Source organism: Bombus vosnesenskii, unplaced genomic scaffold (assembly GCF_011952255.1).
Source record: "Bombus vosnesenskii isolate JDL3184/JDL3185 unplaced genomic scaffold, Bvos_JDL3184-5_v1.1 scf7180000013304, whole genome shotgun sequence".
Lineage (NCBI taxonomy): Eukaryota > Metazoa > Arthropoda > Insecta > Hymenoptera > Apidae > Bombus > Bombus vosnesenskii.
The window spans coordinates 307822-323269 of record NW_022882953.1 but is presented as its reverse complement, the minus strand read 5'-3'; the positions used below and the strand labels follow the sequence as shown (position 1 = coordinate 323269).

Sequence of the window (15448 nt, the reverse complement as noted above, 5' to 3'; positions counted from 1 at the left end):
GTCAACAATCTTCAGATTGGGAGAGAAGAGATTTAATATAGATAAATAAAATAATAACTTATGTATATGACGACTATCACGATTTATAATTAGACTGCTGATGTTTATGCAATTTTATATTTTTATGAACATAATTGAAGAAGTTTCTTTTTTTTTTTATTTGGAAGTAATTTACAGTCAATTCTCATAGAGAATTATAAGTAAATTATTCTGGCGTGGTACTATAACGTGAATAATAAATGATAATCGTATGTTTGGTTCTAGAGAAGTGGAATTTAAATAGAAATTAAATAGAAATTTAAATAGAATTTGTTTCATCTACTACAAATACCATAGTAAGTGTTCTATATTAAATATCCCATATATTTTTGCATGTTATGCGCACCCTGTAGATTTTCGGAACCTCAAATCTCCCAATAATGCATAAACATCAGCAGTCTGCTTATAACATGCAAAGAATACTCGGCAGTAAATAATTATTAGAATCGTTGTTAAATAGTATGACAGACGCTCGATAGTGAGTAAGTAACTATAGTCACCGTACAATGGAGCGAGTACTGGCTGTTGAGTCGTTATTATCATTCGCAGTAACGAAAAACCTAATCGAAATTTTCGCTCTTCTTTGTCATACTTTTTAAGCCATAAAGAACACTGAAACAATATATGTCATATAATATTAACTATGAACCTTTAAAACATTTTTACGATAATACAGTTGATATTATTAAACCCGTGAAGATGTACTGTTATCCTATGCGTTTCTGAAAAATCGTGGGTTGAAGCGGGGTAAAGTGTTTCGCGTAACATTTGAATTATTCTGAAAAGAGACGAGAGTTTATATTCAGAAGTTTCGAACAGTTTTAACTAGGTCGTGAAAGACTAAAGGATCTCGTTCGAATCTACTTTTAGATGTTTTACAGTTGAAGCACCGTCCAATATTTATTCGACTTTTCTTTCGAAACTTGGTCGAAATACATAAAAGGCGACTGTAAGGAAACCATTTCCCCCTGTTGGAAAAGACGTTTAAGCAACGAGGTCATTCGAAGATCGTATTATTTAAAACAATCAGCTTACCTACAAGGCTATTGAAATTGTTATTTTGAAGAGGAAAACAATAAACTTTAAATTAATCTACGATATTCTTTACCGTGAAAGCTGCGCTTTATTTCACGAATATGATTATCAATGCTAACAGAGAATTTCCGATTATTTTCGTTTATCATTCAGATTGGCAAACGAAAACACAATATTTTATTTCATTTCGATAAAAAGTTCGCTCTTTGTATCTGAATATTTCTCTTTATAAAATTAATAATCATTCCTTGGCGAAAATAACATGAATTTCAAGAAACAAGCTGATTCATCCTAGCGCAAGCGGTATTACTCAGCAGATTTTCTTCTTTTTTTTTTTTTTTTTTTTTTTGCTATTCTTTTACTACTAATTTGATGAAGAACGACGTTACAAAACCACGAGCCATATCGAATACAGCTTCTATACAGCAACGATTCGCTGAATAAATTCGAAATAGCGCAAAAGCAGGATATATCTGGTGGATTTTCTGTTTTGTATGTATTTTTATCTTTCTCTTTTCATGGTAGCTTTTACAACTGTGACCGGCGCTTAATATTATGATGTTTCTGGGCTTTTTATCCGTGCGTCCAACTCTTTCATTATTTTGAAAAATACGTAGATTCGAATTTCAGATAATTCTCAGGCTTTTTAAAATAGCAGCGAGCGCATGTAATAGGTAAAAACGAGAGGCATAATTATAATATTTTTATTTCTCGAAAAAATATGTCAGAAAATTTGTTTCCCCCAGAAAGCAAAGGATACTGCAAATTTTTGGACGAGAATGTAAATGATCTGAAAATATCTTGACCGTTACAGTTCAAAGGGGAATTCCAATTTTAACTTTTAGTTTCGTAAAAGGCAAAGTTTGCTAATTGGAGCATATGGTAATAGAAATATAATAACATTTGGAGGCGATTTAAACGAAATTTGAAACACAAGAAGGATGAAATAGTATTGTATTTCATTTATTTTTATTGTCGCGGATATTTGTTCGATGCTTTATGAAATATTCACCGATGAAAATCGTACGGCTATTACGTGAAATGCATTTGTACGTTTTTCAAAAAAGGCAATACGTTGCCTATAATCGCGAATACCATCGATATATTATACGTAAACGCGTGGATCGAGTTCCAATTACGCCCAGATATATATATATATATTTTTTTTTTTTCAACTACATTCTATTCCCTTGTATGGATGTAGAACTGCTCTCCCGAAACATCGATCAGAGTTTAATGCATTGTATTAAACTTTTAAATTCAATTACATTACAAGGAACGTGCCAGTAAGGAGAAAACACGAAGCTACTTCTTTTCCAATTCTTGTGTCGTTTGACATTCTTTTACGCAAAAGGTGCTCCAATAAAATCCTTATAAAATTGAAACGCTCACAACTTGTATCACTGGCATCTTTTTTTTTTCTTATATTGGGTTGTCCGAAAAGTTTCTTTCGTTTTATAAGGAAATAATAGACGCACAATGTTTTTTGTTTTATATTAGTTTATTGAATTACGCAGGAACATAATAATAGAAATAGAACGAAACGTGAAATAATATAAAACAGAAATTATTGTTCATCTATTGTCACCTTATGCAACGAAAGAAACTTTTCGGACAACCTAATATTTGTCCACTTTTTTTCTAAATTAGATCGCACCTTTGTATCGTTTATATAAAAATATCGAGATTACTCGAAGATCATAATATAACTGTGTATCTCTGTATCCATTTTCATATGTCTTACATAAGGGTAGCATGGAAAATATAAAGTTTCATTGAAAAAAAACAAGAAGGATCTTGATGAAATTGGATCCTACGAACCTATACCTATTATAAGTATAATCCACGAGTTGCTTGGACACATCAGATTCATAAGTTGCAAACTAAACACACGTGACGATATTACAAATATGTTTTTTTTTTTTAATTCATTTAATTCGAGACTTACGATTAAAACTCATGTGACTTTTCACATATCAGAAACAGCGTGTCTTTTGTAACGGAAATAAAAAAGAAAAGGTCCTCGATAATCTCATTTAGAAGATATTTACTTGGAAATAATTCACGTAGCTCATCGACGATTATAATTTTTCCCGAGATAACAAAATCGACTAGGAGTTACTCGTATCTACCGATATTATTTCACAAAGCAATCCAAGGATTTACCAAGAGAACCATCTAGAACGACGCGGCCTTTCATCTCCAACGTCATCGAATCGTTTCATCCAGAAAAGGTTTGCCCTCGACTCGCTCAGAAGGACGAAGTGAATCGTCAGCTCGTCGTAGAGGAAACGAGCCCGCAAGCACGGCCGACACACATTTTCAGTTCAGAGAAGAAAAGCACACCCGACACAGAAAATCGATTTAGACGTTTCACAAAAGCTGATTCGCCTTGATCCGTTTGCCGGACGGTCTCTTTCCATACGTCGGACAACTCGATCTTTTTCTACCCATATTTCCTACCCCGCCACGCCTTTCTATGCAAGTTACGTGTATTCCCACGAGGAGAAAACGTTAAAATGTTATAGTCGGCGGAAGAGGTATACGCGAGATCGTGAATTATCGCGTGTATTGCAAGAAACGAGAAATTGGTTACATAAAAAGAAAAAAATGGTTTCAATGGGTATTTTTGATAGATTCGATACAATCAGAATAATAAGCACGCGTGTTTACGAATAGAATGAAATTTGTAAACGAGGATTTATATCTAGAAGGAAACAGTTGGAAATCGATAAATTTACAAACGATCGTGTAATCATATAACTGTGCCATTTATCAGTCACCTTATCTGTGCACAATAGAATATGTTAATAATCTCGACTAGCCAGGATTTTACTTTTTAAAATTCCAACTATTAAACCCATCAAAATGTTCAATTTTATAAATTTGATAACAATGCATTTTTTGGACAGGTTTAGATAACTTTCAGTCAAATTTTGTTTTAAGTTCTGTAAAAAGGAAAATCTGAGAGATAGTTACTAATCGAAATCTCGAGCCCCTTATCTTCCACAAAATGTTTCAAATTATTTATTTCGGTCCTGGAAACACGTAAACTTTAAATTCTGTCTAATTTTACGACCATACTATTACATCTTTTGTACCAACTATAGCAGAGGGAATCGCATTCGCCACCGGTTTATTCTATGAGTTTGCAGATATATACATCATTTTCATTGTACCACTATATTCTCCACGCCACGGTCCTATCTTTCTTTTCCTTTTTTCATTTTCCTCTCTCGTAAGAAAAGAAACACATTCTTTTTGTTCTTTAATCGACCTTGACCGTGCTTTGCTCGATAGCCACACGACAATGGCGCGTCTGAACGCGTTCTTCGAGCTCGATGCCAAACGAGACGTTCGAATCGACTTGATAAATCACGTACCTCGATTCGAAGCAGCGTATTCAGCGAAAAACGAAAGAATTGGTAGCCAGCGCGGTTGGAAACTACGTAAATCATCTTAAGTGATTTTAATGACGTAGAAGAGAAAATTGGTCGGATTAGGTTCGTTTGCCGGTTCGTGGTTACAAGTTGTACGCTTCATTCGTTTTAGGTGCTTTGACCAATTATGTCTAGACTCGTCGGACCCTAAATATGGTTGCCACCTACGGTAAATGGAAGCCGAGGATGCGTGGTCTTCTTTTTCAAAGCGATACGAGCTTGCTTGGAAAAATAAGTTGGAAAATTCGAAAACGAATGCACGGTCGTTAGTAAAGAAATAAATGATCGATCAACAGACTGTGGATATTTTTAGGAATTCGTATTTTTGCGAGTATAATTAAAACAAAATGAGAATTAGGTAGAAAATTATTTTACCTACCAAATGTTATAAGAAGCAATATATTTTAGACGTTTTATATATTTTTGCATATCGCGTGAATTTCCTGTATATTTTTGCATCCTCGATCTTCTCGTAAATGCATGAAAATTCGCAATCTATCGATTAGCGCAGTTTTCGAAGGTGAATTTGCTCTTGTCCTTTGAATCGAAATACTTTCGCGTTTCTTTTTCCCCATAAATATGAAAATTTAATACAAATTCAAACCTGAATCAATTTTTTTTTTTGGTCATATAATGCACAGCTGTTTCGAAATCGATTAGTTTTCCATTTTTAAAAGCTGCTTCGATCTTGCGAAAAATACTTCGAAAACTAATTGCCTCTCAATGTTTCGTTGGAAATTCGCATTTTTTATCTTTTTGTTTTTAACGAAAAGCTTCTCAAGAAGAACGAAGGTAACAGAAGGATGGTTTACATCTTTTAAAATTTGTAAAGCTTTTTGGGGCGATGAAAGAACCGCTGGATCCGAAATGACAAAAGGACCGTAACAAAAATGATACGTCGAAGATAAACTGGAGTATAAGGACGGAGGAATAATACATGTGTAAACATAACTTCCGAATATCAATCCACAAAATAAACATTGCAAAGGTGACGAAAAAATAAAGCTGACCCTATACAATGAATCAATCTATCGGATGCTTGTATTGCTGTATGCTATTCGAAAACGTAAATATTACGTGGTAGCTGTTGTAAACAGCGCCAGAATAACATTTGCCGTCGAGAGTCGAGTTTTAAATAAAACTATGACATATGTACATGCCTTTACATATTTCACAAGGCCCGATACAAACTTAATAAATTCCACGCATACGACAAATAACTTTAACGAATGAAGGATCGGGAATTATAGTCAGTCAATCATCCATCGCTACTTTTCACCAGACGATGTTGTACGTTTATTATTAGAAGAAATTTATTATATTACGAAACACATCGTGAAATATATTAGAAATATATTTTAAAAATTCCCAAATATATTCAAGAATCAGCTTATAAGTTAATTAATTATAAAACTTAAGGGATGATGCTTCTAAGAGTTGGAATAATAAAAAAAAAAATTCCATAACCCACAACTTACGTATACCTCGTCAATTCGCTAATATTATTAATTCGTGAATAATTTCGCAAGAGAACCCTAATCTTGATATATCATTGAAACTGACGAATATCGGACCGAAAGCGAAGATTTTAATGTTTTCCCATGAAAGCGTCGGCCACAGGATGAAATAATTAAGTGACGGAGTATCTTTGGCGGGATAGCGGGTGAAAGGAGTCGCGTTGCTTGTCCTGGTGGTATCCAGGGCTGGAATGGTGGCTCGCCATGAATTCCAATTTACACGATTAATTGTAACGAAACTAAGCTTCTACGACCCGCAATTCTCCGCGGAAAACATTTCTTAATTGAAAACTCGCCGTCAGCCTAGCGGAACAGCCTGCCATTTCATTTTTCTGCAATTATCGTGAACCGAGACCAGAATAAATTACCGGAATTCTTGTCTATTTTAAGTACCGGCTACGGAAAGTACGGACGATCGATTTGTATTATACACACTTGACTTTAACACAACCATTTGCAACGCTGTAACCTAGTCTAATAATCGAAAAGTAATGATATACGCATTGGCAAATCATAATTTATTACAAAATAGCTCAAATAGTCGAATAGATACTCTCACGACTAACTGTATCTTCTAAATATCTTCCCGATGATATACAGGGTGGTTGGTAACTGATGGTACAAGCGGAAAGGGGGTGGTTCTACGCGAAAAAAGAAATCGAAAATATAGAATAAAAATTTTCTTTTTTAATTTTTCCATCGAAACAACGATCTACAGTGAGATCCGTTATAACGAGACGTGATAAAGTGCACGCGTACCGAGCGAAAATTCAAAGTCGATTTTCTCGAAAACGAAGCCTCAAACGAAAAATTGTTACTCTATATTTTCGACTTCTTTTTTCGCGTATAATCACCCCTTTTCCGCTTATACTACCAATTACCAACCACCCTGTATAGACAAATTATATCGAGAAATTTGTCTATTGGGTTGGCAACTAAATGATTGCTGATTTTGTCAATACCACGCATTGATATAGTTGTGGATTATATTTCCTATGTATGTATTGTCGAAAGACTGTCGCGATGACCGTTTCGTATCAGAGAGAGAGAGAGAAAGAGAGAGAAAGATCGTATTTGAAGTTATTGGGTTGGCAACTAAATGATTGCGGATTTTGTCTATACCACGCATTGACAAAATCCGCAATCATTTAGTTGCCAACCCAATAACTTCAAATACCATCTCTCTCTCTCTCTCTCTCTCTCTCTCTCTCTCTCTCTCTCGTTCTCTCTGATACGAAACGGTCATCGCGACAGTCTTTCGACAATACACACATAGGAAATATAATCTACACCGTTAGGTGCAACCGGATAATGCGTTTCTTTCCACCTCTGAACACGAAACCGCGCGAAACCATGTCGAGCACGACCAAGTGTACACCGCATCGGCGATTAATCACAAACAAGGGGATGGTTATGGTGGGACACGAAAATAGCCGGGAATGGCGTGCATAATTCGGTGGAAAAGGGGGCCACGCAAATATTTGCATCTATTTTACACACCATCGATGCTACTGAATTTTGGATGCGCGCTATTTTTAGCGGAATAGGCCGTGTGTGTCGATCTATTCTTTAGTAGCCCGTGGTCGCATGCGCCCCGTTTCCTTGCCGCAAGCCTTCATTTAGTAATATCGAGAGTCTTGATTCGAAACGCCAAACAAAAGCGAAAGAACACGAATCGATATTAGACGGAAGGACACCGATTTATGCAAGCCGCGATATTTGCATTCGAAAGTCGGGTAAAATTAGTTTTCTAGCTAAGTCTCGTTTAATTGGTGTAATTTGTTACTCCGACAGGCATAAATAACAACTTATTAAGAGGAAAGAGTAATATTTTATGTTTCTTTTATTATTTACTTTCTGGTAAACGTTAAACTATTGCATAAAGCTATTTAATAAGAAAATGCACACTTTTTGGATAGTAATTACCGTTATTTCTATAATTTTCTGAAGGAAATATTCATTTTTTATCTTGGAAATTTAGAGCTCGCGCGAACGGTTATATTTACGTACATTCGTACGTTCTGATTTTGCGTAAGATAATTATCATCATGTTCAGACGCTTCGTGTCCTTATTAGAGAATAATTCTGCATTTCTTCATTTAACAAAAGGTTTTCGAGAGATATTGAAATTTGAGAAGATTGTATCAGAAACAAAAATCTCTTCTGAAATATCGCATTCTCAAGAAATGTTAACATTAACGCTAATTTCCTAAAATCTTTCATAATAGCTTCGATAGCTTCAATAAACATTATTTTGCCATCTTTTGTGTTCCGCATTTTTCATAAATAAAGTATGTCGAAAAAAGAAGAAAACATCTCAAAAGATACATACACAAAGAAAAACTGAGTAGAACAACGTTACTAAATGAATCAACTATCAGCTTCCGAAATATTTACGTACAATATTACTTCAACCGTGTAACCTATGAAAAAGAAAAGACTGGCCACTACATACTTGTATTACCTCTCGCTGTTCAATTTTCCCTAGAAACAAAAAATATAAAAATCTCTAGAATCGACTTCAAACTACGTTTTCGATATAGACAGCGTATGCGACGCATCAAGTGCTCTAGCCGTCCCTGTGATGCGATTGGTGCCAATTAAACAGTCTCGTTGGACCGACTACGAGTGCACTTGGTACGAGTAACGCGACAACTTTGTAAAAAAACGCGACGAATGGCCGCGCCGATGATGGTAGGCGATGGTAGGTGTATAATTCACAAAGCGTGGAGAACGTTCACGACTTTCACGACACGATTAATTTACATTGCTGTGGAAGAGGACGGAGGGGATGGCGGGATGGAACGGCTCGGCAGCGTGAGCTCTTGACGCGAGAAGAAAGAAAACCGGCGAAACTCGTTGCAACGACGAGGATTGCAATCAAAGACAATCCTTTGTTGATTAATTAGCCGCCGGTGGAAGTTTATGATAATAGTCGATGGAACGACCATACGAGGGGAATAAAGTTAATAAATACATTTAAATACCTATAACGCGAAGTACGTACTATCGATCAACGATCGATCTACGATGTTTCGACTGTTTCAACATTGGAATCCCTACTACGGTAGTCAAATTGGCAGATTCATAATTTTTTCAGTAATCTCGTACATTTATATGTATATGATAAATGTTTAAAGATAAATTATTAAAGATTTACGTATACAATATTTTGTACAATGTGCGGAGAAAGATCTTACGTTCTTTTCAGTATGTGGTATCTCTTCCTAACAACTTTCACTCCGATTTCTTTAATAGGAATAATTACCGCGCGGGATTTACTTTCGACATTTAGTCGAACATGCCTAAATCTTAGTTCTAAGTTTTCAACGAAATACATAGCTCCTAGTAAAACAAGTTAGAGGAAACAGATAAAGTATAATAAAAAAACAAAAGAGATACGTATATCGCTAGTGCGAGGGTGTACAGTGTATATTGTATATCCGTTATTTAATCGAGGAAAAAGGCGGCCGATAGGCGCGAAGTGGCATCTCATTGATCCAGCTATAATTTTACGCATTGATGGTCGAATGGCCGTGACTTAGTGAATAAAAGTACGACTAAGTAAAACGTAGCTGTACGATGGTTATCGAACGGTAACTGGAGATTGCGTTGGATGCGAAGGATAAAGGAGAAAGAGGAGGCGGAAGGGTGCGGTAGACATATTAGAGCAAGTGACAAGAGACTCACCTTGTCTGAGGGTATGTTGCGCGAACTCATCGTAGATGGTGGCGAAGGGTGGTCGCAGGAAATCCAGAGGCCGTCCGTAATTTGACCCAAAGGTGACTTTCCGAATGGCACAGGTATTCAACAAACTGATGACAGCAATGAAAAGCCAGTGTGCGACGCACTTACTCGATGAAAACACACTCACGCACAGCTCACTATTCCGGGACCATTTCGGCCCGAGCCTTCCGCTGCCCGATCACACACTCCGACACCTGTCGTTACTTGTACATGTCGGGCGAAAAGTATTTGGGTAACATCTTGCGGATAATACACGGATAATACGCTCTGTAGTTTGCACCGCACGCACCCACCGTCCCAGTCTCAGAGCCAAACACATAAAATGGCGATCCTGAGACGATGCAGCCTTCTGGGGAAGCTTCGGTCACAGAGTACGCGATTGCACTAGTCACACTCGTTGGACGTTCGTGACAGGTGGCAGTGGGAGAAGCGCCAGTAGCGCCACTCCCGATGTATACCTGTACTACATCTATAAAATTAAATTTAGGAGAACTATGCGAACGAGACTTGTGAAAAACATGTGAAAAATCATAAATTGAAAACTATTTTTACGTATTATTTTCATCGTACTGATATTGTTGTAATATTGCAGAACTGAGGTTTTAGTAATTGTGATTCCATCTGTTGAGAATAAATCAATCGATAATGAATCATTTTAATTTTATTGTGGATAGTACTTTACACTAGTTTGCATTAATGTTACGATATAACCTCTTCCGTTGTATTGCGAGCGTTAAAATTTTGACAGTTTCCGAATGATAGATTGTATTCTACTGTTGCAGCGTTAGTTCGCATGTATAACATTGTAAATTATGTATAAAAGTAGAAACTCAGTGTGTATCTGACGCACAATGAAATTACTGTGATAAGCAGTTTATGAAAGTATTTTAAAAAATGTCCGCAATTATAGATGATAAAGTGGTTGCAGGAGCGAAATCCGCAAACATTGTTAAAGAAGACCCCATTGTAGCATTGACGGTATACACACCGTTTTAATAACAGAACTTAAACAATTAATTGATTTAGTTATATTTTTTCCTTTATTGATGTGCAGAAAATAACCTTTTTCCTCCGTTTCCTTGTAATTTAGCAAACGAGCTTTAATATTTATAGAAAGATATGATTTCATCGTTAAATTTACGTTTAACTTTATTTTCTATTTCTGTGACGCTTATTTATATATTTATTTTAGGAAAAAGTAAATGCATTATATTTTTTTCGAGATCACTATTTTGAAAATCATTCTATCGAAGAAGCCATTAAAAAGAATGGTGATGTAGAAAAAGAAATGAAAGATACTTTAAGTAAACTCGATGAATGTAAAGGATATGAAATTGATGGATCACGAGCAAAATATTATTACCTAAAAGGAAAAGCTTTAAATGTTACAGAACGTTTTATACCACAAGCAGAAGAGTTATTAACAAAAGCAGTAAAATTAGAACCTAACTTAGTAGAAGCATGGAATGAATTAGGAGAATGTTATTGGAAAAACGATGATATTCAGCAAGCAAAAAATTGTTTTGTTGGAGCTCTACGCCATGTAAAATTTCTTTTCTTATTCTTATCCATTACCATCTTCCTGCTTTATAATTGTGTAATATATAATTGAAATGCAATAATAAATATTGTAGGGTAGGAATAAAGTATCTTTAAGAAATTTATCGATGGTACTCAGACAAGAACCAGTCCCTAATACTGAACAACGAATACAAAATATACAGAAGGGAGTGGAATATGCTAAGGAAGCGGTCAGTCTTGATACATCAGATGGTATTTCTTGGGCAATCTTAGGAAATGCTTATTTGTCTTCCTTTTTTACAATAGCACAAAATCCTGCAACTTTACGACTTTGCATGTCAGCTTATACACAAGCAGTAAGTTAGATTATGACAATTTTAAACTTTCATCGTTGGCTGGCAATAAACATATTGAAATTGTTTTTAGGAAAAAGATATTGTAGCAGGAAGTAATCCTGATTTATTTCACAATAAGGCAGTGGTAAGCATTTTATTATCTCCAATACAATATCAATGAACTTTAATTTCTGGTATTCATGTAAATAAATTACAACAATAGGCCTTAAAGTATCAAGAAGAATATAGTTTAGCATTAAAATCTTTTGAGAGGGCAATACTACTAGATCCAGTATGGGAAACACCTCATAACAAAAGGGATGAATTGTTACAATATTTAAAAGATGTACAAAATTCAGTAAATAATAATGGAAGAGTAAAACCAAAAAGATTGTACCAAATGATAAGGGTATCTAAATTTTTTAAATAATATATTTGTTTTTATAATGACAATGTAATTTCAAGATGTGTTTCATTTTATAAGATTCTATAAACTTAATACATGATGCTGGTACCTATACATATTTATAGGTTTCTGATTAAATGTAGGCATTGGATGTTAAACATTTGGGACCATACAAAGGTGGCTCTTTCACATCTGGCCAAAAGACTGTAAAATTAGATTTAGTATTACTTAAAGACCTAGTCCTCGGCTTAAATCCAGAAAAAGTTATATTTGGGAAAGTAGTATGTTGGATACAAGACACCGATTGTGTACCTTTGTAAGTCTGTTTTTCAGTTTCCTTACTTTAATTACAACAAAACAAGGATTGTAATTTATGATCATGATTAACAAGTACGTATCCAATATTTTAGCGCGTTTTGTCTCGTGGACGAAGAAAAAATGTGTATTGCTGTAACAGTATACAATCTTGCTAAAGGTCGTGGAGTAACCGTAGGAGATTCTGTTGCTATACCTGAACCATGTGTGATTCATCATAAGTTTTCTTATCTCGATAACGTTAGTATTATTGTACTGATATATATGCTTCTTTTAAAATTAACGGTTATACAACTATATACTTTTTCAGGATTTTGACTTCAAATCTATACGCGTCGAAACTCCAGTTATATTGGTTGTTAATGGAAGAAAATTAGGTAGAGAGCAACAAGCATCTGCAAAATTGCACACCTTTAAAAAGACCGATTGAACTTAATGCACAAATGTTCGTTCACGAATTTATAGCGAAACGTAGCTAGTGATGAGATTTCCTTTTATCTCGACTTTAAACCAATATCACTGTTAATAGACATTGTGATATTCGAATTTTGAATCTAAGTATTAATATAGTATATGAATAGAATTGAATAATCTTACCACAGTCAATATTTCTGGAGATAGGTCAATCCATTTACAATTGTTGCGCATTTCCTTAGAAGAATGTCATGCAAGTTAGAAACGATGAAATTTAAAAAAGAAACCTGTCTTTTTACACAGAACTTCGTTCATAAGTATCGTTATATTTTGTTTGTAATATGTTAATTCGCAGAGAAGCTTGAAGAATCCGAATTCATCGATTTATATAAAATTTTGTATATACATAATAAAACGCAGTTCATTTAAATGATTGTATCTTGTAGAATTTTAATCGCATTCCTGGATGCGATTTAATAAGCAATAGAAACTTTTACATATAGTGTATCTACAAAATTTTATAAGAACAGGTGAGTACGCATTCTTCAAGTTTCTTTCGTCAGCTCAAAAGTCAGTTCCAAAATATAGAATATATAATCGAATTTAGTATAAAAATATTAATTTTCACAATACACCTAGGTGTAGTTTTAATCTTTAATCAAATAATTTTCTTTTAAAAAACATTTAAACGTTCTGGAATTTTTTAATGAATTTTTTACGTTTATTGTTATAGTTCTTTAAGAGGAAAGACAAAAGATAAGCAAGCATAAAAATAAGATATAATAACATTTAATACTTAACAAGATCAAATAAACTGACTTTTTCTATAAGTTCTATTCATCAGTCGTTCCATCGTGCCAATAAAATAACTTTTGCTTGTTCGTACGAAACATACAAACTAATCATTCTTTTATACTCGAATACTCATATCGATTCATTTCGATTAAAAAAAAAAGAAACGGTAACGTCCATAAGTTCGTAAGGATAGAACGTATTATAAAATACACAATGCGTAGATTTATTTTTAAAAACATCGGTTTATGAAAGTTCGAACACGCTCGAGAAGAAAATCAACGCGAGAAAGAAGAAAAAAGGTCACGAGTTCTGTTTCTGCGTTTGTCGCTACGCCCTTGAAGAGCTTAAACGGGAATGCAACATAAATTTATTAAACCGGTATCAAAAGCGAAACGACAAACATGGAAGCAGGACGTCGCGCATTTTTCAGTCACTTTTACGAAAATTGCTTGTGATGTACATATATATTTAAAACGTTTGTATAAAAATGTTTTCTATTATCGATTATAATATAATAAATACTTATTTAATAATAATATAGTAGTTGGGCGTTTCTCTATGAAAACCTAGCATCCGTTTGACGGAGAAACAATAGTGAACTTCCAGCGGACCGTGACTAACGACTCTTCGAGTACTAGGAATCGTTTCACAACGACGAATAATCGTTTCACGTCGAAGTCATCGGCCGACGTCTTCTAAATTAAATACGTACGCGTAAACGCGTGGTCTTCCACGTACAGATCATACCGATACGTAATTTTACGTAAGTGAAACGGAGGTGTATCAATGTTCTCCTTTCGGGACATGTCTCGTTCTACTTCACATGTTCACCTCCCATAACTTAAAGTAATTGTCGATCACCTCGAGGAACCACTCACGTCGTTGAGGATCTTTGAAGATCGGCGCGAGCGTCTTCAGTTGAAGCTGTAGTAACGCTTCGTTCTCCAACAAACCGTCCAATTGCTTTAGCAACATCGCATCACCGTGTAATTTCAGCAAGCTGGCATACGAGAAAATGTAGTATTGGTTTCGAAGCCGTTCTACCGCCCAAGCCTCGACGGTGCGGTTTCCGCTCGCTGCTTGTATCGAGCCCATGTGCTCCGCGTACCACGGCGAAAAATAGTTGCTCAACTCGATATTCGATAAATCTGCTACACCACGAGTCTTTAGCCGCTCTTTGATACGTAGATATGCTTGTTGAGTATACACGAACACCTAGAAGGAATAAAAACACTTTTAAAATTTTAAGGTAGGTACATATAATTTAGCACAAGGTATCAAGGAATCAAGGAAAGGTGAAAAAGGTAAATCTACATAGAGAAAGTACTTGCAAAGTATATAATTGCAGACTTTTCAGATTATCAACATTTTTTACAGTGCAACTTAAAAACTTTTATTAAAATATTAAAGAAAAGAAAGTTAAGTCGTTGACGAACAAATTTTATTGCCATCTTCTAATTTATTTTTCCCTGAAGCATCACTAGCCTTCTGCTTCCTCACACCATATCCTGTATAAGACACGTAGCATTTACGTTTGTAATTATCTAGATAATCAACGAATTAACGATGGCCACTTATTTTTACATATCCTGTTCTTGTTTCTAATACTTATTCCGAGTGTTTATCAGATTATTTGGTGTCGTCATTCTATTCGTAAACCTTGAAACTGGTCTTTAAGGTTTATACATTGGTAAGAGGCAGATAAAAGGGTACACACGTCTGTTTCTTCAGACTATAATTTTGATTGCGTGGGAGGAGCAAATAACCACTGAAGCAGGATTTCTTTGGTAACGTTTTGTAACGCGACGTGAGTGGAGATGGTTCGATGGTGCTAGCTAGAGATTCAAATTGATTCTCGGAAGTAAAGCTTGAAGCAATAAATTT

The 15448-nt window shown here is 35.0% G+C and overlaps 3 protein-coding genes across 4 annotated transcripts in view; 1 reads left to right on the top strand and 2 right to left on the bottom strand.

Moving 5' to 3' along the window:
- LOC117234369 (ubiquitin-like protein 3) overlaps window positions 1-10168 on the bottom strand; it is a 112679-nt gene extending 102511 nt beyond the window's left edge. The window contains exon 1 of the mRNA XM_033495493.1: window positions 9722-10168. Coding sequence (XP_033351384.1) covers window positions 9722-9751 — 30 coding nt within the window. The 5' untranslated portion in view covers window positions 9752-10168. The remainder of the gene's footprint in view (window positions 1-9721) is intronic.
- A 100-nt stretch (window positions 10169-10268) lies between these two features.
- On the top strand, window positions 10269-13995 carry LOC117234367 (tetratricopeptide repeat protein 5-like). Its single transcript, XM_033495489.1, has 8 exons — window positions 10269-10756; window positions 10971-11321; window positions 11413-11655; window positions 11726-11779; window positions 11858-12043; window positions 12184-12356; window positions 12451-12595; window positions 12666-13995. The coding sequence occupies exons 1-8, from the start codon at window positions 10673-10675 to the stop codon at window positions 12783-12785; spliced, it is 1356 nt and encodes a 451-aa protein (XP_033351380.1). The 5' UTR covers window positions 10269-10672; the 3' UTR covers window positions 12786-13995.
- LOC117234368 (torso-like protein) overlaps window positions 12214-15448 on the bottom strand; it is a 33970-nt gene continuing 30735 nt past the window's right edge. For both annotated transcript variants that reach the window (XM_033495490.1, XM_033495492.1), the window contains exon 3: window positions 12214-14779. In XM_033495490.1, coding sequence (XP_033351381.1) covers window positions 14384-14779 — 396 coding nt within the window. In that variant the 3' untranslated portion in view covers window positions 12214-14383. The remainder of the gene's footprint in view (window positions 14780-15448) is intronic.